General features: G+C 33.9%; 1 protein-coding gene across 1 annotated transcript; it reads left to right on the top strand.

The window, feature by feature from the left end:
- The first annotated feature begins 2,339 nt into the window (after nt 1-2,339).
- On the top strand, nt 2,340-17,740 carry LOC135075977 (uncharacterized). The gene is made up of 10 exons (XM_063970424.1): nt 2,340-2,451; nt 4,580-4,790; nt 5,259-5,389; nt 5,672-5,827; nt 6,428-6,563; nt 8,583-8,614; nt 13,632-13,851; nt 14,197-14,327; nt 14,976-15,131; nt 17,130-17,740. Exons 1-10 carry the CDS (start codon nt 2,388-2,390, stop codon nt 17,285-17,287), a joined length of 1,395 nt encoding a protein of 464 aa, XP_063826494.1. The 5' UTR covers nt 2,340-2,387; the 3' UTR covers nt 17,288-17,740.
- The last annotated feature ends 9,280 nt before the right edge of the window (nt 17,741-27,020 follow it).

Genomic DNA, 27,020 nt, shown 5'->3' with positions numbered 1-27,020 from the left:
TGCTTTTTTTTGGTCTTTTTGGTACCTCCCAAAACGTGATGCCCTAAGCATTAATTGATTAATTCGGCACTGATCCCATACACCTGTATTGCATTTGTTCCTATTTTACTTACTTGTACCTTTTAGTTAGTGGAAAAACACTAGAAATTCGGTAGGTATCTCGCTTCGATTCAACATTTCAGTCGTCAAGAGTTTTGCGCCAATTTGCATAGAAACGAGATCAGACAAGAGTCGCGAGTCGAAACCGAAATGAAATTCCGATTATACCGAGATTGGAAAGCATCGCGGCCTAATGCTCAGAAGAAAAGAAATTTAATTTTCTACGCGATGAAACTTCTACATCACTGCAATTTGGTATGCTCCCATTTAAATAATTCAGTACCGTCAAGGGACAGGCTTGACTGCCATTGTGGATTAGGATGCGGAATATGATGGGGTTTTTGTACAATTTACGAATGAACCTCGATTAATCTACGAATGAAATTGCGTATAAAAGTATTTGTGCAGGGCTAAGGTACGAGTGGTTGCAAAATAAAATTGGTTGAAGAACTTCCCTGGTTCCCTTCACAGCACGCGTTAATCGGTTTTAGCTAATATCTGAGTATTTAAGTGATTAAGTGTGACCCAAACCGATTATCCAACCTGCATGCTCTGACTTTATAATAAGCTTGATTTATGTGAAACGAATTAGTAAATGTGTAGGTTACTGCATAATAATTATGTATTCTGTAGTTAGAAGATTACTGCGCTATAAGGCTTAAATAAATCTTGATGCATACCTATTTCTAACTTCTTAGAAAATAACTATTCAAATAAAACTTTTATATTAGAAATAAACTAAATTCTCGAGAGCGCACCTACGGGTTGCATTTTTACATGCAAACACATGTAACAGAGAGTAGGTACTACCTACTTACAACATAAGTAATTAATCCATTAATTGCTGTTATAATACACCATAATTAAATTAATTAACACTGCGGTACAAACGACCATCTTAATAATAAGAGCAAAAAATAAATGCATTTTTCACACAAACAATCTAAATGCATTTACCTACTTAGTTGTTTCGGTGTAATAAATCTTAAACATACGATAATATTACTACCGGTCAATATCTTTCAGTTTTAAAGTCATATTAAATCCAATTAATCGACGGGTCATTAAGCAAAAGCGCCATATTTTAAAGATTAATTAATCTATTGAAAATACAAGTGGGATTCTGCAATTTTTTAGCAATTAGTGACATCTAATGGCCCTGCCTCGCTAACGACGCGATCCGTATGAGCATATTAAGGGCATTATTGATTAACATTAATTGATTTTAACCCGTCACTGAGTAAGGGAATCTGGCTTTATAAAAGTGATTGATGAAAATATGGTTATTCTGATAGGTATTTAAGGTACTAAGTGTATGGGCCTTTCTTCGACTGGATACCAAATACAAAACTGGATTGCCGTGGTGAAGGACCTAAAAATTAATGAACCTTAAATTGATGATTTTTAAAGAAAATAACCATAATAACTTTCAGTCTAAATTATGAATATTAACTAGACGTAGAGGTACAATATATACTACTGTATGTCAAACATGGGCAAAAAATTTGTATCTTTTTCCAAAAATGTTCAACACTAGACTTATCCAACTACGCCAAATCAAACATGTATTGTGTAATATTTACTTTTATTTGACTTACCTACCTACTTTTAGAACTGGTTTGCACCGAATTATTACCGGGCCAAAAATCAATAACACTGACTTTGTGCGCAAAGCTGTGTTTATTTTGTTTTTTCTTAGTATACCTAAAAAAACTGTAGGTGTTAGGATTATACCTATCTTGAATCTGATTAGCGGACTTCTTCGCGTATAGTTAAAAATATTTTTATATTATTAAAATAGACACATTTTAAAGCGCCTTTACAAAAATTCTAATAAAGTTAAACCCATCTCCCCTGAAATCCCTGAATGCGGCTCTGTCCCAAAATTTGATCTTGCTGTTACCTCTTTCTTAACTACCTACCATTAATTTTTCGTGTTAAGCAGATTTTTTATTCATGTTGAATATCCTTCAATTTTTATAGGTCAGTCTAATACTTATTTTAGATCAAGGTGCTAAGTAATGTTAGGTGATAATTATGCTACAAAGACGCAAAATTTACCTGTTTGGTGTAAAAATCTCAATATTTTTGACTGACTGTGCCAAACTCGTACCTACTACCTGCTTTATTTAAAAAAATATATTAATTTATCTGCTCTTCCGTCAAAATATAAGTCGGGTATTTGTTAAGCCAAAGCCGGGTTAGCCTTGACTCAGCCAAGCTTACACTTAAGAACAGTTCGCACGTGTAATATCGCGTAGTCTTCGTGTGTACCCATCAGAGTTCAGATGTTCAAGATGTCAGGGCTGTGGATAATATTCTTGGTGCAGATCATATTGGTTGCTGGAGACTGTAAGTTATTTCAACGTTTTTTTAAGGTTAAAATCCGGCCGAAAGCATGTCGAGCCACGCGTAGTGTAGGGTTTCGTAGTTGCCCGTCGTTACGTTCTTCTTTTAAGTCACTCTTAATGCTTTTTTCTACAGAATTTTTATTAAGTTCGAAATTTTCTATTAATAGGACGTTGAACGACTTATTACTTATTTTGAAATAACTGATCTATCACGTTATTTTCCTTAGAATTGCATGAGAAGCATATAATAATATTATGTTTTTTTCTCGATTTTGGGGGGCAACGAATCCCTAAATCGGACCATTTTAAAGAACCCTTTCAACGATACTCCAAACGATGGGGTAGGCGATGAATGATGAAAAAAAATCACGTTACATCCTAAATTAAAAGAATTAAAACAATAAAAAAAAGCTGACGTACCGACCGACCGGTAATGAGAGATTGTTCTAAGACACCGGGTAGGAATTTATTTGAGGTTTCTAAAGCTCAAAATAAACTTAAAATAAAGTAAATATTATTTGCACTTTAGTAACTCAGTGTACCTACATTTTTTTTGTATGTACTTCGAGTTTTTTACCTCTAAGCATAACTATAAATAATATTGACACGTCATCATGATGTAACGTACAAGAGATTAGTTCCTGTTTACTTACTTGGTAGAAAACCCATCTAGATAAAATAGGTGGGTTCGTTTAAACAACTCATTTTCAACCGACTTCAAAAAAGGAGGAGGTTCTCAATTCGACCCGTATGTTTTTTTTTTTTTTTCTATGTTTGTTACGCGATAACTCCGCCAATTATGAACCGATTTGAACAAATCTTTTTTCGGCGTATAGGTAATACCTCAAGGGTGGTCCCATTTAAATTTAATAATAGAAAAAACAACCCCCAAGGGTGGAAAATTGGGGATGAACTTTTTTATACGCAATATCTCCGCCGATTATAAATCAATTTGACTGATTATTTTTTTGTTGAATAGGTATTATCAAAAGGGTGGTTTCATGCGAATTTGAAGAAAATATTTCACCCCCAAGGGTGGAAAATTGGGGATGAACTTTTTTATACGCAATATTTTTAATTTTTAGTTTTTTTTTTGTGTTCACGCATTTGAAGTCGGTTTTATTTTTTTTAAAAGTTAATTATTTGGAAAAAATAGGTAGGTAGGTAAAAAAAATAAGTAAGTAAGAAGGTACTAAAAAGAAATTCAAATTATGTTCTATCTATAGAAAATGTAGAAAAAAGCTTTAGTCTTGAATGAGTCTTTCCCAGGTCCCAGTTCCACAGTTTAAGGCAGTTCTACAGGCTAACTTACTAGGGCCGGCTTTAACCTATTGGGGGCCCTAGGCATTTAAGAATCAAGGGGGCCCAATTTTTGAAAAAGGAAATTGTCAGCCTTACTTCTGTAACTGTTCATATTTTTTTATACGTTATTGTTCTTATTTGCGAGCATACGGGGTCCTCCTTGATTTTGGGGCACTGAGCACGTGTATGAGTGCCCAGTGGGAAGGAGGCGCATGCATCTTACCTTACATTTAGGTTGCAAATTCGCACTTATTATAACAGCATCCTGCGCTGCCCGCATCCAGGCTCTTCCCGCGACGTTTACGAGATCGTCGGTCCACCTAGTAGGAGGCCTGTGGAAAACCTTGGAGGAGGCCTTTGTCCAGCAGTGGACGTCATTTGGCTGAAACGAACGATAACAGCATAAGTAACCACTGAGTTTAGCTTACGTGCCGTCAAACGATTTATTATGTTCATTTACATCACGCTATCACCTTAGGCGATACTAAATCAATGGTAGTTTTCCTGTCATGTAGATAAGTGACATAAAACTATGAATTAGTTTAATAATCCAGCTGCTACTGTATCATTAGCTTGTCAGTATTATTACACCAGTTATTATGTTAATTTGCATTGATTAAAATCAGTAAAAAGTAACTACTAAGATATTAGATAAGTACTTACTTAGGACAGCTTTAATCGTAGGTACCATATCTTCCATGTGTGGTAGGTACTATCTATTCACTTTATCCTCAATATCGATTCAAAATCATCTGGATATTATTAATTGTCTGGCCTATTTGTTGTACATAATTATTTTTACTCAACTTCAAAATTAAACTTTTCAGCGCCGAAATGCGAGAAGTCAGACACCGCATGCCTCGTGAATACTGCGCAAGAGACTGTGCCGGTGCTGACTCCTGGCCTACCAGACATCGGGGCACCGTCCCTGGACCCGTTACACTTGGATAAAGTCACCGTGAACCTAGCAGGTCTGAATCTGCTTGTCAGAGACGCAAACATCAAGGGGTTGAGGAAGAGCGTTATCGACAAAATCGAGTAAGTTACCAAAATTGTAGTACTACTTAGGCTGAGTTGCACCATCTTACTTTAACTTTGACAAACGTCAAAAATCTGTCAAACTCAATACAAAAAACACCGGTTACTGTTATTGTTACGGTTAAAATAAGGTGGTGCAACTCAGCCTTAGTCAGTAGTCTTTTTGTTCGTTATTTGAAATTAACTGTTGGTTTCCTGTGGAAAGTGGTAAATTATTTTATTTTGTACCCTATTGTTTTACGAAAAACATCAACGCCTGACCTTTTCTTTCGACTTCTCGGACACCAAATGCCTCAAGAAAAGGTTGCCTCTTCAAACATTTAAGTAGGTGCTTAAAAGTTGAAAACAAAAAATATCAGTATCATACTTGATCATAGAAAACTAGACTCAATTTCGGTTTGGTTTAGCATAATATTGTCGCTGTTAATTTCCCCAATAAATTAATAAATTCATTATTTATATTTTCAGAGTGGACCGAAGCAAGAAGATTTTGGAGGTGAGGTACCACACAGACCTCGTGATGAAGAACAAATACAAGGCCTCGGGACAACTCCTCATTTTGCCCATTAGTGGTGATGGAGACATGACTTTGAAGCTGAGTAAGTTTTTTGTAACCCAATAAAATATTTAATGATTAAAAAAGTCGTCAGATTTTTTTGATTTAATAACTAGTATTGTGGACAAAGATACTATCATTTAACATTAAACTAGTGGAAACAGCAGTGATGTTTTTAACCTTAATGGGCTTACTAAAATCATCAGGATCTAGCTGGATGCTCATATTAAAATCGAATTTATAATCAAATTATTACTATTTCCCCTATATTAGTAAGAACTGAGCGGCAATAATTCATTTTAACATAAAACCATTGCACTTTCAGAACATCTGCAGGTCGACATGACCATGCCGTTCGAATATGGGAAGAATGCAAACGGAGACACCATTTTAGATTTGAAGAGCTTCAGCCTGAAGTATGACGTCAGGGATAACGCACATTTCCATCTAACCAATCTGTTTAATGGAAACAAAGAATTGAGTAAGTATCTCCTATTACTTGATTAAGATCTCGATGAGCAAGGGGTGTTTGAATCTATTAAATGGATTACTAACGTCTCGGACCGAGCATTTAATCGATTGTTTCTTTGGAATGAAAAACATTTTTTTCCCTTTGGAAAATCCTCAACTCGTCAAATAGCACTTTTGGATTCCGCTGCCTTTAATATAAATTTTATGGTATTATTAGCTTAAATAATGAAGGATGGTTACAGTCTTTTCATTAGAACTTAGTTTGATTGACAAGTCGGACATATTGTGTATTACGACAGTTAAATGCAATTAAATGCTGTTGAAACATTGCTAAAAAATAAAATAACTACTAGTCCCAGTTTGGTTAAGACTAACTCGTTTTTCAAAATGAAATATTTTTCTGTAGGAAAGCCATGTCAGACAACAACGTTAATTTTAATGTAATTGTTACAAGTGTAGGTACCAACTTTATTTTAACTCTAAAGACTAATTATAACGAGAATAAACCAACAATCGCGCGCTAATTTGAGTTCCTCAAAAAATACAGATTCTCAGATTTTAAAAAAATGCCACGAGTGTGAACTAACACGTTAAAATCTTCTTTTTCCAGGTGACGCGATGTTGAATTTTATGAACACCAGTTGGAAAATTTTGACGGAAGAGTTTGGACTGCCCATCCTGACTGCCGGACATCAAGTCATATTTGACGCATTAAAGGCGTATATGGCTACACAGCCTATAGAAGAGTAATAAGTAACCAACGCCAATAGATTATAACAACAAGAAGTGATAAATATACCAAAACTAGACTATGCAATTTCAACTCTACGTTACATTGCATTATAATTTTACAATCGTTTTATAAAAACTTGTTCGCAAGATTTTTAATTTCTATTGGCGTAGTACCTACATATTATTATTTTTAAGGTCTGATATAAAGTTATTATATTCAGTTAGAAAATAAGGCGAGGTTAATGTTGAGGTTAATAATGGTTTATTATTGTTACTATTTTTCAGCCACGGATCTACAAGCTTTTTAACCGGGGCAATTTTTTGTGAATGCCGCCCGGGGCAAGCGCCCCGGTTTGCCCCCACCTAGATCCGTGCCTGACATTTTTATATTTTTATTGCAAAAATCGACAGAAACAGAGTCTGTCATATAGGCTAGTGACGAAATTGTGCAATACTTACCTGCATTGAAAAAAAATGAAGGCATAATAATTTATTGAATCTGCTCACTATTTAATGTTTTTGTAAATTTATTTTCGACTCCTCTACTTTCTTTCTATCTTCTTCTCTTTATCCGGAAGGCTATTTTAAATCATTAGAATTTTCAATAGCCTACGAATTCGCACTTTACAAATCAAATATTTAAACTTGTTACATTATATTTTATTTCTAGGGAAAATATTGACTTGATAAAATAAATATTTTTATCTGCGAGTATTATTAATTAGCCAAGTGTTATTACATTAAATTATTGTATGTTTTACTGTGTTTTATTTATCTATTGCCTTGATAAAATCAATATAGGTAGACCGAGGGTTTTGGAATGTAGGTCTAGACAAAGTGCACATTATAATCGCAAACCAGTCGAAAAATGGTCGAAAGGCCTTTTTTTGTATAGAGTTATGACGAATTCGATTTTAGATTCGATCAATAAGTGCGACTTGCCTAGGCTAGCCACTTCACCCCTGTGAAGTACATTAAATGTCATTTTTTGACGCGCTCATTAGTGAGCTTGATGAAAACTCACACTCAGCCCTCTGAAGTGACAGTCTTGTCGCTTAGATCGATCGATATCGTTAGCGATCTCGATGTACGGGACCTCGCGTCGGGTTCGGGGCGCAAGATGGAGGGATACTTATAAAACAAACGAAAACTGGATTTGTAAACATTTTCCTCATTCACTCTCTACAATACCTAAAGTTAGTGAAGAGATCAGGTGAAAATTTTGTAAATGCCAATAATTAATAGATATTTAAAATTTTTATAATATTCATTAATCATTTAACCTTTTTTTAACTAACTACTAAGTAGATACCAATAAAGGAAAATACATATCAATATTTCCATGGTTAAAAACAACAATAGAACTTTAAGAAATTGATAACTATCGAGCTAAACCTAATAATCTATTGAAACACAACTTATAAACGCAATATCCAATAGTTTAGATACTACGCCAAGAGGTTGCGAGTTCGATTCCCGAACGATATAATATTATTCGTGTGCGTACAGATACGAATAATCTGATTATATTTCACGCTGTAGAGAATCGTCTAGAACAGGGGTCTCCAAACTAAGGCCCGCGGGCCATATCCGGCCCGCCACTGCCATCAATCTGGCCCGCGACAGCTTAAGACTAAGCCTATGTTTGTATAGGTGGGCAGAAAAATTGTTATGGCCCTTGCAACATACCGAAAAAATATTATGGCCCCAAGGCTTCAAAGTTTGGAGACCCCTTAAGTATAACTTAGTTCTTTTTTTCTGTTTTCTTATGGTTACTGTGAGATTTTTGATGTGATTTTTGATAAGCGAAAATATTGACTTTACTAAAATGTCAGGAAAACTGCAAACGAGTAAAATCTTCACTAAGGTGAAGATAAATAGTTAGTTATCTTTTTTCTTTTTGTAATAGTTCCACGAAAACCAAAACGAGGGTTGGAGTTGTATAAAAATGAGCTCGTTCGCGTATGAAAACATGGAAAACCTGTAACTAAGTATAATTATTACAAAAAGATAATTATGATTGTATGTTGTAGGTACCTCGCAATGTCTCGCAAGAAAAAGATTGGTAATTAATCTGGATGAGCTGGGTATTTACTATTTATTAGATGTATGTTGTTAACCCTATGTTGATTGACTCATAGTTAAAGGTTAGCCTAGTTTTAAGTTAAAAATGTTACGCTAGACTGGAACTGAACCCGCCATAGCTAATACGCGTATAGAGGAGGTTATTTGCTAATTATTGAACTTTACTTTCTATAGTTTAGGAGATATTATGTCAATTTTTAAACTTTTTTCAGATTTTTCCGAAATTTTACCTAAAAACTGCTTAAATTTTTTTCTCGCATGATTTTAACCGATTTTTTTATTTGATACTAATATCCAATAAACTTTTAGTTAAATAAAATAAATTTCAGATCCAGATAATGATTGAATAACTAGCCACGAGCCGCCAAAGTTCAACAAAAGTACAAACCACGATAAAAAATTAAAGTTCGAATTCGATTTAAAAAAAAGCTAATGGTGATAATGGATTGCCAATGATCTTCGGAAAAATCTAAAAAAAGTATAAAAATTGACATATCTCCTTAACTATAAAACTTTAGTCATAGAAAGTAAGGTTCAATAATTAGCAAATGACCTCCTCTATACGCGTATTAGCTATGGCGGGTTCAGTTCCAGTCACCCTGTATAGGTTGTCCCAAAAAGTAGTGTCAAGCCGAAGCCCAGAGGTGAAGCATCACTAGGGCTATCCAAATCACCCTCAAATCAATCATGTATATTCCGCGATTTTTGATAGTTTTCGAGTTATGATTGTTTTTAATTTTTGTGCTTAGGCACTTTTTTGTCACTATGGCGCGAGTAGTCAAGTTGCATGTCTGTTTTTTTTATTATTATAGATGAATACTAGGCCTAGCTGATTCAGAAGTATTTACATTCATAACACGAATGTGAACTAAAATCCTGTATGTTGTAAAAAAAATCATAACTCGAAAACTATCAAGTCACTGTGATTTGGGTAGCCCTAGTGGTAGCTCTACCTCTGTGCTTCGTTTCGGCTTGACACTACTTTTTGGGACACCGTGTATTAGCATACATGTTAATACAACGCCATCTAGCTTAGAACTAAGAAAAACTTTTGCAGCATTCTACGGTCTCGTAGACAATCTTATTGCACTGCACACAAAACGTATTGAAATTAGTGCAATCACTTTTTCTCAGAAACAGAATCTCTTCTGGAGAAGTTTCATGTTATAGGTGTGATTCTGAACATTGACTAGTGAATGCCGTTAAAAATATCACGCAGTGTTATTTTTTTTAATACTAATGTAATAAAAAATATGATGGGTATACAAAATAAATGATTCTCCTGTATGTACCAAAACAATGACTATGTAACAAAATACATTTTATATTAAGTTCTTGTTAACAATACTAGTCATTACGGTAACAAGAGTACCTTCATCATCATCATCATCATTTCAGCCACAGGACGTCCACTGCTGAACATACGCCTCCCCCAATGACTTCCACATCGCACGGTTGGTAGCGGCCTGCATCCAGCGCCTTCCTGCTACCTTTATCAGGTCGTCGGTCCACCTTGTGGGTGGACGTCCCACGCTGCGTTTTCCGGTACGCGGCCTCCATTCCAGAACCTTGCTGCCCCATAAACGTACTTATGTCGCTGACATAGCCCGACGGATTAGCAAGCTGAAGTGGCAATGGGCAGGGCACATAGTACGCAGAAGAGTACCTTACCTACTCGTAATTAGCAACTTATGGGTAGTTTAGTTATTTAGTTGCAGATTATAAATAATTACTGCACCATGATATTATACTCGTACCTAGCTCGGTACCGGTCATTATCATCAATTATTTCATTTGAGTGCGGAGACTTTGTTGGTTGATAGAACCTCTATCATCTTCCGTGTATTTTTTATCATTTTTGTTTTTTGTTTGCTGTGACCCTTCGAATTTGTGAAAAAAAAACCTCAATCTTACTTCTATGATCAGCCTTTGATTTCTGAATAGGTAAGATCAATTAATTTTTCTTTTAATTTATCCTCAGCAAGACATGTAGGTACATTTTGCACACAATGGGCACTGACCCATCATTTTATAAAGTTAGGTTTAATTTTTTTACTCTTTAGAATTCGGTTAAAACGCAAAAGTTAGATTTACACTCAAGTTACCATCAAAAGTTAGGTTTACACTCTAAAGTTGGGTTAAAACTGATACCATCGTTTATAGTTATCATTTTAAATGGATATTTCTTTATTGTGCAAAGATGTCATATTTTTCTATAAATATTATTTTATTTTATAAAAAACTAAATAATAAGCTATTGCTTACAGAAGCCATTAAACCATCATTGTTAAATTCCTTGCCGTCACAGATACCTACCAGTAATACTCGTGACTATAAAAATTATGTTCACACCACATAAAAATACTAAAATTTATTAATAATACTAAATACCAATTTTATACTCGTCGTACGCAGCGCATTTACAATGCATGCGCATCATACGGAATCTGGGTCGACAAGCCATGGATAAACTTACTTGAACCATAAAACGGCAGTCGTTTCAGAGTCATGGTCGTCAAGAATGCAAATATTATGTATATTTCCTGCAACGAGGTTTTGATTTCTATGGGGCATTTGAATGTGACATGCACCAAAAGGATTTAGTTTTCTCTAATAAGCACAGCCATATTTAAATTTGTGTGTGCGCATTTCCAGATTTGAAGCCGATTACATTTTAATAATCACGCTTAAATCTGCCGAATGTATGGAGAATCGTCTAAATTGTAACTTTGTTCTTTTCCTCCCTTTTATTATTGTTTTTGTCCGATAAAGCGAAAATATTTACTTACTAAAATGTCAGGAAAACTGTATTACAGTAAAAAAATATTTTTATACAACTCCAACCCTCATTTTGGTTACCTCAACTACTTACTTATTACAAGAAGAAAATAGTTATATTCAAAAATCAATAATTTATCTTCACCTGTGAAGATTTTACTCGTCCCATACAGTTTTTCTGACATTTTAGTAAGTAAATATTTTCGCTTAATGGATAATCACATTAAAAATCTCACAAAACACACGATAAACCTATACTTAGTATATTACAAGAAGATAATTATAATTGTATGTTGTTGTACCTCGCATTGTCTCGCAAGAAAAGATTGGTAATTAATCTGGATGAGTCTTCATGTATCGCAATTATTTTTGGACAAGTCTGACAAGCAGCTTCTCAATCGGCTTAATAACTGCCATTATTAGATATTATAAATGGGTTTTGTTAGGATAATTCTATAATTATTGCAAAATCGCTTGTATGATATGGTCATTTATCATCATGGTCACTCGAGCCGCTAAATGAGTATATTAACGGATGACAAGATTTTCCTCCCTCAGTTGTTCTTTGCACGTGTAGTTTTTTGCAAATAAAAATATGTTCTCGATTATTACCATTTTAGTTTTGTGCTCCTTTTGTGCTGTTCAATCGGGAGGTTTGTTTTTGTGTTTCTTTTATCATAATAAGGAAGGAATAAATATTTAGCTTGGATAACTGAGGACAATAATGCTGTTATTTACTATTAGATTTATGATCAGATCAAATTTTATGATTTTTGGAAGGAATAAGTATTTTTCTTTTTTTTCTATACTTTAAGGACAAGAGAGGAATGTCACCAAAAAATAGAAACTTATAAAACACTTAAAAATAATTAAAATTTATCACTTGATGGACGCTTAAATACTAGCGAAAACTTGCTTTGAAAGAATAGTAAAAATTGCAAAAATACGAGTAAGATCAATGTTTAAAATTAAAATAAGGAATACGTTTTAAGCTAATAAGGCAAAAACATATATTTTATTTAATTAATTTATTTATTATCGATGTAAAGAATAGATTTTCGACACAGAAGTTTATCTGTTGTAGAATTATTGATGGTACAGTCAGCGTCAAATAGTTCGTGACACACAAAGTAGCCAAAAAGTTCGCAACACGTCTTAGTTACAGTGTTGTCAACTTTAGGCCACTTGGGGTGTCACCAACTGTTTGTCGCTGAGTGTACCAAACCAACTTGTTCAGTGTCTTTCCCGAGTATTTATTACAAAACCCAAAATGTAGGTACCTAGTTGGTCAAAGTTCTGTGAGTGCTAATAAAATCATAGAAATGAAAGACAAATCATCAAGGACTCGACGTGGTCGTCACATTGGTGCGCTTTCCATCTCGCGAAACTTTCCTCAATAAAATTATCTTGTTTTGTCTTGGAATCCACCAAAAGTATATTTTGGATGTATTTTCCTTATTTTTTCACATTACTTCTGCTAGCATGGTCACAATTTCACTGTTTATAGAGCGGCGGTATATGATTACAGTTCCTCCTTCAAGGATCAAATGCAAAATATAATATGCGAATTTATTTCCTGTGCAGAGTAACGCAAGCACCAGTTTTCCTTGAAAGCTTTATCTGTTTAATTTTCTAGTTTTTCTTGGCGTCTGTCATGTAATCGACAATTGCCTTAAATGGTCCAATGTCAGGAAATAATTATGATCTTAAATGGATATCAGTATTTTTTCTAACGACTAAGACCACATTTGGCAAACAAATTAGTTTAATTAACTTCCTATGCATTTTCTTTTCTATAAATTGATAAGGCATCTTAATACCTTAGAGGTTATGCCTTAGAACGGAACAATTACACTTATTGTTATTTTGTGTGTCTGTCTGTCTCATCCCGATTAATCCCATCATCAACATTGCGGCCATAACAAGTAGCATCCTTGGATTTATCCATTCCTCTTTCATCATTCTGCTTAGACCAAATTGATGATTATAATTTTGTTTTACAAATTTTTCTGTTACATGATTATTTTGTTATTTTTCTCAAGTTTATGAACATTGAAGCCGTTTTCGAGAGTAGTGCCCCATTTATTACGATTAAATTACTCTTGGACAAAGTTCAAACTACCAAGGATTATTTTAACGACTAAGTACCTTTATGAGCCTAGATAACATCTACACGATGATATCAACAGTTTACTTAATTTAATGTATAATTTTCGCAGTTTTACCGGTCGACAAATGCAAGTTAACAGACTCAACGTGTATGGTGCCAGCCTTCCAAAAGGCTGTCCCCATTTTTATGGCGGGACTGCCAGACATGGATGTCGCAGTCCTGGATGTTATGGAGATGGATGACATCAAGTTCGACCTGTCTGGACTTCAGTTCAGCCTGACAGAAGGCCGCTTGAAGGGACTAAAGACTGCTGTCATTGATAATGTCAAGTAAGATTTTGAGTGCGATATGCTCGGTCTTTTAGTAATAGCTGTGTGTAATAGGCTTTACATTTTATTCAGTTAATGTTATGGGTTTGTATATTTACGGACAGAGTTACTACAATAAGGCTGAGTTTCACTACCTAACTTTAACGGTAACTATGACTATAACCGGTGCTTTTTATATGGAGTTTGACAGATTTTTGACGTTTGTTAAAGATAAATTAAGATTGTGCAACTCAGCCTAAGTTTGCAAAAAATAAAACCCTTTTTCTGGGCACTTGTACAGGCCCCAAATATACATAATATGTTAACTTTATATTTCCAAAAGCATCATAATTGCTCATATTTTAGATGGAGTGAGAAGAAGAAGAAGTTCGAAGTAGACTTCCATGTTAACTGCAATATAAAGGGACACTACACTGCTGGTGGAAGGATTTTGATCTTGCCCATCACTGGAGATGGACAGATCACTCTGAAGCTCAGTAAGTTCTTTGGGTATTTTATTATCCCCTCGTGGTAAGCTAATTTCCTCGGATTTGACTTGACATCATTGGGTTATTAATGCTTCAATCCTCACACTTGACCTCCGTATTATATTAAAAGTGCAAAGTTATTGAACAATTACGAGTAGGTATTCTTTTACTTTACTTGCTAATGCTATAGAATGCTGACAGTAAAACGGCCTTACACAAAAAATATGGGTACATACGAAGATTCTCCTCTTTTATGAACGAGATATTTTATATTATCTAATACAAGAAATAATAAAACCAAGAAAAATATGTGTTCCCTTGTATTTAATAAGCATGGAAGACAATTTTTATGCGTACCTACCTACCTCGACTGAATTTATTGGTATTTCCTAAAATGTAATAAATAAATAACTGGGGTTTCTTTGTAGAAAAAAGTGATAGATTTTTATAACTTATTTTATAATATATAACTAGCATAAACCTGATGAAATGTGACATTATTTTAAAACTTAATTTTAGAGTTTTAACTAATAGGTAACTTGTTAGCCAGTAGTATTTAAAGTAATCACGTCATATGATTAAACTCGAAACTTATAGGCTTAAGAACCTAAACCGTGTAAGTACCTATGTAAACAAATGAAAAACATTTTTTTACAGAAAATATTGTTGTCAAATTCTTCGTCGACTACGACATCGAAAAAAATGCTGACGGAGTTGAGATTGTCGTGCCTAAGAAGTACGATTTCCAGTTTGAGGTCAAGGATGGCGCTCACTTCACCATGACTAACCTGTTCAATGGAAACAAGGAACTTAGTAAGTACTTTAGTTAAGTTAAAGATAGTTTTCATAGTCTATATCTAAAGACAGCAATGACTGTGTGGCAGAGAATAGGACCACTGCCACTATTCCCGTAGTGTAGTCCAAATTCTCCAAGCCTCTGGTAAATTAGAGAGGGAGACGAGACCAAATGACATGACGATGTTAAAGATGATAATGATGATAACGACAGTAAATGTGACAGCTACAAAGACTTCATTACTAAACTAGCTGCGCCCGCAACTTTGTACGTTTTAATCGCTTGCATCAAACATCACCTGAGGGCTTAGTGCGAGTTTACATCAAACCTATTCGATAACAACTGCGTAATTTTTTTTATATGTATGATGGATTGTACAGCGTCCCTAGCGGATACTTTCAAGAACTAAAATCTTCTTATATTTATTGACGCACTCGTTATTGAATTTCGTTTTATTGAACTCACACTACGCCCCCTGTTATTGTCCATTAGGTACAATAACATAACAGATCATAGCAACCGATGTGCGTCCGTAACTCGACCAAACTCCTTGACCGGGCTGCTGTCCACTAAGAAACTTTTTTCTTTTTATTCAACTAATATCGATGTTCAATTGTTTCTACTCGCGTTACGGAAAAACTTTGCACTATAATTTTGCGACACGAATTCACTTTTTACTTGTCGTATAGATGATGAATTTTTTAAAATAAAAACTCTACGTATCGAAGTTTTTTATAAGAATACGGACGCAAGTAAGAATGTTTGATGTACAAATGAGACGTTTTGAATGTTACTTGTTCAATCAGCTTTGTAACTTTTCTAATCATAGAGTTGACCGATTTCTGTAATCGTCCTGTGATAATCCGAAGGCAAAGTCACGGAAACTTCCATTATTCTTTGTACGTTATTTATACATTGTGGTCTACTTTGATCGTTGTTAAGGGATAACGTTCCCTAATTGCATTCCTCGTGGGTCCTGTAAATGACAGGGGAAATGATCACTCCATTATGGCTTCGTTTACGTGGTTTATATGGTCGTATGAAGTATTAAGTAAGATTAATAGATTTATAATGGCGAGGCAGTAAACCATGGTTATCCTCGTAGTAGTTACCTACAATATCACGTTTCATTATCCTATTTTATAGTAGGTTGTAGGTAGTTTTAACCTATTTAGATATATTATATTTCATCATCATCATCATAATCAATCATCATGTTATAAACCTCCTTTAAAAATAATAATTTACACTTATCCTATTAATACTTCTTATCAAATCATAAAAATGTAGAGTGAAATTACCAATTGAAATATTTTAACACCTTAGAATTAACACCTTACCAAACCTATTTATTGTACAAAAACTAAACTTAGTGAAATCAAAATTATTAAAAGCTTTTCTATTCAATACTATTCCAGCACAAAATATAGTTGTAGGAAATCACATTTATAAAGAAAAGAGGCATAACTTTCTCACAATAATGTTGAACAAAAGGTTTTTTATTATTCCTAGGATCCTTATGAATGGCATTTGCATGATTCCTTATTCGCGCCACGTTTGGTCTTCGCTAATACATTTTCGTTGAGCGTTTTATTGAACATTGCGGTAGGATATTTATAACCTAATGATATTGCATTTTATGAGAAAATACTTTGATTTGGTTTTATATTTAGAGGTTTAATTTTGCAGGAAAATAGAACTAAAAAGAAAGTTGATATACTTAGCATCTTCTAGGAGATTGTGGTCGCAACAGGCTACACGATTTTGTTGCAAAATAGCATCTATCACAACAGGTCACGGTGTTTTCTTGATCTTAATAGATTTTGTGTACAACATAATTCATCATCATCACTACTAGCATCTGTACACAAAATAACAGAGCTACTTCAATAAGTAGCTAATTCAAACAAAAGTCACTTTTCAATAGATGGAAGAGTTACTTCAAAGAAATATCTCTATCCTAGTTATTGACATATTGGATAGGAATTTATTAACTAATACTTTTTTTTCTATAGGTGACACCATGCACACATTCCTGAATGAAAACTGGAAGCAGATAGCTACGGAGTTCGGCAGACCTATAATGGGCTCAGCAGCCAACACACTGTTCAAGAATGTGTCCAATTTCTTCAAGAAATCGCCGATCAAAGACATTGCTGAACTAGCTGCCTAAAAGGAGAATAATTTTATAGGTACAATACTCGTAATTATTGGGATTAAGGCTTAAAATACACGCATGTCATGTACAGTCAGCGTCAAATAGTTCATGAATCGTGACACCCAAAGGGACCAAAAAGTTGATTACACAACTTTCTTTTTGGCTACTTTGGATGACACGGACTATTTGGCGCTGACTGTATGTAAATCTTTCGAACACGTTGCAGTTTAAATTGGAAGACTTTCTTTAGTTACTGCAATATTATACGATTTTGTATTTCTTCCATCATAAACTATTATAGTTAACTTGATGTCAATTGCCAAAAAAGTTTGCGCAAGATGTTAAATAAACTAACTGATTCGTTACTATTTATGTTTTATATTATTACTATCTGCTGCTGGCCTGTTATTTTATTTATTTCTGTTATAAATATTTATTTCCTAATAAATTCGTTGTGGACGAACTATAGTATAAATGTTTTATTTTATTTACACAGTTTTACATCGTGATTGCAGATTATTGTTTTGCTTGATTTGGTAGTTAGATGTTTACCGTCTAAAATGGTATAGGTTGTTATTTTTTTCTAATTGTGTTTTTCATCTCGTTTCATTTATTATTCTTTTAGATTAGATTTTTTTTCTTCTCTTTGTACTATTTTACATCCTCTGGATCAGTAGATAAGTATTTATTTGCAGTATGAGGACCACTGTCACTATTCATGAGACTCACGAGTGAACTAAGTATAAAACTGCTTGTGAAAGAAGTCTGGTGGTAATTTACAATGCCTACTTTTCCTTGGTAGCCGTTACGACTTAAACCCCTTATTTATTATTGTAAGTTCAGCTTCAAGGCCAAACAAAGTACATTGCCATATAACAATACTTCATAAAAAAGATAAAACAATAATAAATAAATTAAAAGTAAATAAAAAAAAGCATAAATTAGTATAAAAAAGAATCGCCGGCGCAACTGTCAACAACAAGCCGTATTGACTTTGACTTTGACCGAGTTCAAAGACTAAAATATATTATTTATACAGGGTCTCAAGAAGTCAAGACAGTAGACGTTCAAAGCCAAAATTTAGATTCTTTTTATCAAGAAGTATCCAAACTTCATGTACGAGGATGTTCCTCCGATTTTGCTCAATTTAGGAGATAGACTAAATTTTGTGATGTAAAGGTAAAAAGTTACTTACCTACTTTTACTGTACTACCTGGGAATCTAGTCCTCTTTATTAACAGATAAAACAAGCCTAGTTAAATACCGTCTCATTTTCATCCTCTATTATGTTTGACATCACAGTTGAGTTCATAGCAAATAACAAGAAGTGTACGATTTTTTAGTATAAAAGAAGTTTTAATTAAATCGTTCTATTAGTTAAGGGTAATCGCACATTTGCTACTTTAGTATCGATGATATGCGATTCAGTCGCATATTCCTTTGAAACTTTACAAGGTATTTATTTACGATATAATAAAATGCTCCCATTTCGAATCCATCCATATCCACATTGAGAAACGAAATGGAATACATACAATTTTAATCCCGAAAGTTAAAAATTGTCATTGTAGTAAAATGACTTTTGTGATACTGTGAAAAATAGAAAACACATAAGAGAGTAAGAGCAACATAGGAACGAATAAAATTTATGTAGTGACCTGTGGTAGTGACCGTCTCTAGAAGTTGAAGTAGCGTGTGCTATTATGACCCTTAAGGCACGCGCGCAAGGGTGACATTTTTCACCGTGACAGTATGACTGTCTCTCCATTGTTTCAGCCAAATGACGTTCACTGCTGGACAAAGGCCTCCCTCAAGGATTTCCATAGCGACTGGTCCTGCGCTGCCTACATCCAGATTCTTCCCGCAGTCGGTCTACCTTGTGAGGGTTTGCCCAAATGCCCACGCTACGTCTTCCAGCCCGTGGTCGGCGAGTGTATAGAGAGATGTACTGTCACGGTGACAAAAAATCACCCATGCTCGCATGGCCTTAAGTTAAACGAAATGAAGACTCAGTGAAGGCAGAAAGCATTACACTCCCAGATACTGCTTGTTACAAAACTTAAACGTTATTAATCTGCTCAAACTCATTACTTGAAAGCTTCGCGTTTAATGAATTGAAATGTTTCTGCTACTTAGACGTCATGCTGGTTGAATATAAATCACGTCTTGTTCAAGAACAGCTTCCATTAAGTTTGTACTATCAATTTGCGGGGTTAGAGGCTTTATAGAACACTAGCTTTTGCCCGCGGCTTCACCCGCGTGAAATTTAGTTTGTCACAGATAGTCATAAATTATAGCCTATATGTTATTCTGGGCTATAAGCAATAATACTGTAAAGTTTCATCAAAATCCGTTCAGTAGTTTTTGCGTGAAAGAGTAACAAACATCCAGACATCCAAACTTTCGCATTTATAATATTAAGTAGGAAGTGAAATACTCCAAGGAGCCAATACCTATAGTTACTACGGCTAGGAGCTACGAGGGCTAGGAGCCAATACCTAAATTACTTATTTTATACTCAAGAACTAGAAGTAGGGGAGACCGGGGATGGTTGAATATAGGGGTAGGTAGACTAACCGCCAAAAACTCGCCAACGGTTTGAGTATTGCGTCATCCCAGCGCAGCCGCGCATCACTTTCCGCCCCCCGCACAGTCGTCGGTAGCGCCGCGTCGCCGGCACACGCCGTTTTCGAGTAGTGACCCGTGATTTGTTTTCATATCATGTAAGTAATATTTTCGTGTTGCATATTTTTTGATTTGGTACCTACACATTTTATGTTAACCGTTTGCCTATTAGTCAGAGTGTTTTATGAGTCCATATTAATATTATTTCTTGTGTTATTTCTTTATTAGGTGGCAGTGTGTAGGTTATCCATGCCATCGAAACTTAAAATGTCGTTTGGGGTTGGTAGACTAATTTCTTTCGGGGCTGGTTGAACCAACCAACATCAATAACATTTTGAGTTTAAAATATCTTTAAAATTATCTATTTATTCGATTCTTAATACATACATTCTTTTTATTGCTACAGCACGATGAGGATCTATAAACGAACGACTGAACGATGAAGAAATAAGACCCTTTCCTAAAGCGGCGCCACGTTTAGATAATAGAAGAAATACTCGGAAACGTAAAAGTACTATACTATACAGGGTGTCACAGAATGGGTGAATCAAACTTCTAGAGGAAGTAGCTCTACTAATGTACTATCCCAAAAAAATATGAAAAAAAATTGAGTTCGGATTTTTTTTAAAGTAAAGTGCTCTAAACTCGAAATCTAGTCATTATTTTCAAAAGTTTGTTTACAGATAAAAGAAGCGATCATGTACAATTAATATTGGTAAGACAAAAGTACAAATAAACTCCAAACGCAGCAATTATAGCCAGATACTTAGGCAAAGCTGATTTATTTTCATTTAAAAAAAAATGTTTGTGTCCTTATGCGCTTTATTTTTTTTTATATTATTTAGGGATAGTACATTAGTAGAGCTACCTCCCCTATCAGTTTGATTCACCCATCTGGGACACCCTGTATACAAAGATTGATATGTGATTTAAAATGAAACTGAAGAAGATTTTAGTTTAAAAAGTTTAAATACTAAGAGTTGATAGTTTTTTTAAAGACTTATTAAAGATGTCTGTACCTGATTATAATTGTTTTTGAATAAAGAGTTCAATTAAATTGAAAATAGTGTTTTATTACTTGACTCTTCTCGTAATTTCTTGCTTATTGATACGTAGGTCTACTTACCCCGGGCATATAGTCAATCTACCCCGGAACCGGGGTAGATTGACTAAGAGTTGATGTTCTATAAAATGCCTTTAAATATGATGATGATATTTAATAATGAACTATGTTTTGTTGTTTTTTAGTAGTTCAATAGTTCTTCTATCCATTAATGCGATTTATTTGTCTGTATGGATGAAAACACAAAAAATATGTATGATTTAGTAAAAAATTAGTCAACTATCCCCGGTCTCCCCTAAAGGGAAAAAAATATTATTATTGTTACTTAACACTTAGGTACTTACCTACAGTCAGCGTCAATAGTTCATGACACTCAAAGTGGCCAAAAAGACAACATAACCTTATTCTAATTGTGACAAAGACGTGTTGCGAACTTTTTGGCTACTTTGGATGTCTTAGGATGTCTGTCGAACTATTTGACGCTGACTGTACAAGCAACATAAAATCAATGATACTTTGTTGTGCAATTTATATGTATATTATTATCACCTTATATAAAGTGCATCGTGTAGTTTATTGTGTGTTGATACGACCTTCGTAATAACCATTATTTTGTTGGCTACCGTTATTTTCCTCTTGTGTAAAGTCGTAACAGACACCATTAAACATCCAATTAAACATGCAGCACTTAATATAACTATTTCATGTCTAAACCACAGATAACATTGAATAAATAAAATAAAATTAAATTTAATTAAAGGTAAATGAATTGTTATAATAAGATTGAGTGAAACTGTCTTTTGTTTGTAAGCCCGTTTTTTTGTTATTTCTTTGTTATTTAAATGCTGTGCCTGGCTCTAATCGGAGTTCAGACTTAATATTGTGCTATGTTGTTGTGTTAATTGTATTGTTATTGTTTGTTCTCTGTAGCTGTGCCTTATATAAATAAATAAATAAATAAACATAATACGCTAGTTTAGCGCTTAAGTCAGTCAGTACCTAAGGTAACTATGGGAACGCCACGAGATGGGAGTTTGGAGACGTCAAATAAATAAATAAATAAATAAATAAATAAATAAATAAATAAATAAATAAATAAATAAATAAATAAATAAATAAATAAATAAATAAATAAATAAATAAATAAATAAATAAATAAATAAATAAATAAATAAATAAATAAATAAATAAATAAATAAATAAATAAATAAATAAATAAATAAATAAATAAATAAATAAATAAATAAATAAATAAATAAATAAATAAATAAATAAATAAATAAATAAATAAATAAATAAATAAATAAATAAATAAATAAATAAATAAATAAATAAATAAATAAATAAATAAATAAATAAATAAATAAATAAATAAATAAATAAATAAATAAATAAATAAATAAATAAATAAATAAATAAATAAATAAATAAATAAATAAATAAATAAATAAATAAATAAATAAATAAATAAATAAATAAATAAATAAATAAATAAATAAATAAATAAATAAATAAATAAATAAATAAATAAATAAATAAATAAATAAATAAATAAATAAATAAATAAATAAATAAATAAATAAATAAATAAATAAATAAATAAATAAATAAATAAATAAATAAATAAATAAATAAATAAATAAATAAATAAATAAATAAATAAATAAATAAATAAATAAATAAATAAATAAATAAATAAATAAATAAATAAATAAATAAATAAATAAATAAATAAATAAATAAATAAATAAATAAATAAATAAATAAATAAATAAATAAATAAATAAATAAATAAATAAATAAATAAATATTGGACAATTTCACACAGCGCCAGCTAGCCCCAAAGTAAGCAACTTAATGCTTGTGTTATGGGTGCTAGCTTAACGGATATACTACTTATATACTTTTTTTTTTAAATACATAAATATTAAAATTCATCATTTCAATTTCTGCCCGGCCGGGAATCGAACCCGGGACCTCTCGGCATAGTAGTCCGTTCTGAACCACTACACCAAACGGCCGTCAAAAGGCTGCGAGACTTCAGTTAAGCTTCAGACAGATTCGTATGCTCTATCTAAATATACATATAAAAGGAGAAACTGACTGACTCACTGACATATCAACGCACAGTATAAACGGCTAAACGTAGGCACTTGAAATTTTGAAGGGACGTAACTTAGGTACCGTAGAGGTGCACTAAGAAAGGAATTAGCGGTAAAATCCTTTTGTATGAAAAATCTAAACTGCTTAAGTTAGACCCTTGAAATTTGGCATGCAGGTACCTTAGTAAACTTAAAGCTTAGTTACAACAGGATATTGCAAAATTCCCACGGGAACGGGAGCACTAACGGGAAAAACCATTTGTATGAAAAAATCTAAACCGCGTAAGATAAGTCAGATAAGTAACCGTATAAGTCGCGTGCGGCCGCTAGTTACGTCATAATATCAATGTCACAACCCCTTCGGTGCCGCTACTACAGGGTGTTAGGTAAATGGGTATATGAGCCGGCACTAGCCCATGTTAACATGGGCATATAAATGGTATGGTGAAGTCAGAAATTTGATATCATCATTTTTTTTTAAATTTTCATACAAAATAAATTTTATGAAATCCGATTTGTATGAAAATTAAAATAATTAAAATTAAGATATCAATTTTCTGACTTCACCATACCATTTATGGGCTAGTGTCGGCTCATATACCCATTTACCTAACACCCTGTATAAGCTCAGGTACTGACTAAGTAAAGCGCTACACTTATAGTCATAAACGAAGCAGGAAAGTCCTAATTAAGTACCTACTAATAGTTTATAAGTTATCAGACAAAACAGAAAAAGAAAAACAAGAAAAAACAAAGACGTATTAGTAGGTACTAAGCAAGTATTTAAAAAAAGTAAAAAAATAGTTTTGAGTTACGCCACTCCTACAACCAATTAGGTACATCGTCAATAACATAGTTAGATAAGGTTGTTTGCTAAATAGGCAGCGTCAAATAGTTAGTGACACCCAAAGTGGCCAAAAAGTTGACCTTATTCCAACGAATTGCGAACTTTTTTTGGCTACTTTGGGTGTCACGAACTACTTATTTGACGCTGACTGTACAAAGTGAAAATGTTTAAACAGTCCATCCCAAAAAAATATTTAAAATCAATGAGCCACCACCACCCACGAGGTGGACCGACGACCTGATAAAGGTAGCAGGAAGGCGCTGGATACAGGCCGCTAGCAACCGTGCAATGTGGAAGTCATTGTGAGAGGGACCTATGTTCAGCAGTGGACGTCCTGTGGCTGAAATGATGATGATGATGAGCATATCGTTTGCCCTGGATAGTGGCCGTAGTGGTCACCTGCTATATCAGTGTTTATTAAAAAGGCAAATACCTATAAACCTGAATAATAAATGTGGTAAATAAGTATGCTGTGGTTAATTTTCCGGATCGCTGCTACTTCGAGAGCCCAAGGCAAATGAGTGTGGACACCTAATTATAGGATAAATCAGTTTTACCTGACTACGTTCTCTGTGTCAATAAAAACGAAACAAATTAATTGAGTTTCGAGTGTATTGATTGGGTGAATTTATTCAAAATAGTGCGTGAAGTTTGCCTGAAAGTTGTAGGTAAGTAATGAACCATTTTTAGGCGCTTATCAAATTAATATTATAGATTCTAACCGGCACGCGGCAACCTGGAAATCATTGGGAAAGTCTATGTCGGTACAGCACTGGACGTCCTATGGCTGAAACGATTATGATGATGTTGGTTACAGGCGCAAAAGGCGAATCGTTTTTTATTCGCTAATGAGTTGGTATCACTATACTTAGTTTATGTTTAGTCTATAGACCTAAGTTGTCTATGCCTCAATCAATGCGAGTTAAAATGAAATCGTTGACCGCACCGAACAACTAAATTAAATAAAAATACTGTTTCGGCCTCCAAAACTGTTATCTTTTTTGATTTGTGCACAAAGTGTATTCACTGTTTTGCTATCCAAAAATGAAGCGTGATAGTTTTTTAAACCAATAAGTTATTATTGTATTTTGGCTGCATTCCATTTTGCTTCGAAATGAATTGTGACCGAATGTGCCAGTGTAGTATTAATGTTATTCTGTAGGCAAAAAAACTTTTATTAATTAATGACAGGTACCTACATACATTAATAAATGCAATGGTTAAATTAATACACAGGATTGAAAATTGTCCCACAGGGGACAAGATTATAGTATGATTTGTTACAAGCTAAATTATGTTCAAAGTCGATTATAGTGTGAATCATTTATTAATTTGTTTCATTATTTAAGTAAGTTTATCATCTGTATGTCACGGGGATATGTTGTGAATTTACTTTTTTATACAGCTCTTAAATATCAATAAAAAATCTAAATGTATTTCATCGTTCCTATTTTCATCCGACAGATAAAATGAGCTCAAAGGTGTAATATGTTCTGGTTCATAAGCTCAAGGGCTTAAGGGCTGTAATACTCGATCGCTCATGATTTACTGCGATTTGCGAAGATTGTCGGAGTCATGCCTTGAAAGGGGCTTTCTTAGATTAATATCGCGATCTCTTGTATTGTCTTTCATCTTTTCAGTGAATAATACCATAGGTATCTAGAGTTCGTTTAATCTGAAAAATGTGTTCTATTCGTTGAAACTAATTAATCGTTTTTTTTATCCACAACGAGGAAGCTCTTGGCTTGTATCTCACCTGATGGTAAGTGATGATCAGGCCGAAGGTGGAAGCGAGCTTCACCCGGAATCCTCAACCAGGGAGGAATTGGCTATCTTACCTCTAACTGCCGGAACACAACAATGCTGTTAACATTGTTGCTATGGCGACAGACTTATGCAAGATGGTGGTAGCTAGCCAGGCGGACTTAGAACAAGCCCTACCACCAACCAAACCGAACAGAAAAATCTACCCCCACTGGGAATCGAACCCGGGACCTCTGCGTCTGAAGCAGGTGGTCTTACCACTAGACCACAGAGGCGGTTATGCATTACATTTGCTGTTTATACAATGCAGTAGCTTTGCCTTAGGATTTGCTATTCCAACATTGCTCCAACGTTACTATTCTCTTAAGACGCTGCAGTTTACTGAGCCACTTCCAAAGCTTAAACTGCAGAATCTGGTAAGTACACAATAGTTTCCTATAGCACAAATACCTTCATAGTATTAATCTACAAATATTCAAATCTCTCATTGGCAAATATTGAAATTAAAGTTTTGAACTTCATGTTCGTTTGGTAATATGATCCTTAGCTGTTCGTGTATTAAGCCCTTGGATTAACTAAGGTATAGATGTATAACACCCTTAACAGGGTCAAGACTATGCAAATTAAGGGTCCATATTGACTGATCCGAGTCCTTATTAGCATTTATTACCTCCGATGTAACAAGCAAGCGACACTACAAAGCTAACGCTCAGGATAGATGGGTATTGCTACAGTTTGATAGCTGTTAGTATCCAAGTTACTAAAGATTAAACAATTAATACCTCTCCCGTCTGGCCAGGGACTGTAGGCCAAATCCTGCCTTTGCCTCTGATCAATTATAGAGGGTAGTGCTGCAGTGGAGATTGAATGACTGATGATGATGATGGAATAAATAAAAGTGATTTAACGTGGCCGTCTGGTCACATCTGTCGTTGGAAAATTAAAGAGGGTTGTCCTCCTAATGATGACGAATTTCAAATGCGGGGTGATTTTTCTTGACAGCCAATCATCATCATCATCATCATCATCATCATCTCAGCCGTAGAACGTCCACTGCTGAACATAGGCTTCCCCCAATGCTTTCCATGTTACCCGGTTGGTAGCGACCTGCGTCCAGCGCTTTCCTGCTACCTTTATGACAGCAGTAAGTAGCAGCAGTAAGCAGACAATAATTAACGTCTTCTTATATCATTTAATGTTAAAATGTCATACAAATGGAGGCCACTAAAGTCCTATTTTCAGTCTTTGAGCCGTCACTGGCGTTTAGTTTATTTTTTTCTGAAATGGAAAACAAAAAATAAAGCAATAATTCAATATAATCTAGTTATAATCCTAACAACATCTTAA

Source organism: Ostrinia nubilalis, chromosome 11 (genome assembly GCF_963855985.1).
Source record: "Ostrinia nubilalis chromosome 11, ilOstNubi1.1, whole genome shotgun sequence".
NCBI classification, from domain to species: Eukaryota; Metazoa; Arthropoda; class Insecta; order Lepidoptera; family Crambidae; genus Ostrinia; species Ostrinia nubilalis.
This window is presented reverse-complemented; position numbering and strand designations above follow the sequence as displayed.

Bases quoted from the DNA above. Each gene is read 5' to 3' on its own strand.
- LOC135075977 (XM_063970424.1), top strand. From the start codon at position 2,388: ATGTTCAAGATGTCAGGGCTGTGGATAATATTCTTGGTGCAGATCATA. The intron at 2,452-4,579 runs GTAAGTTATTTC...TAAACTTTTCAG, and splicing joins CATATTGGTTGCTGGAGACT to CGCCGAAATGCGAGAAGTCA. The intron at 14,328-14,975 runs GTAAGTTCTTTG...ATTTTTTTACAG, and splicing joins ACAGATCACTCTGAAGCTCA to AAAATATTGTTGTCAAATTC.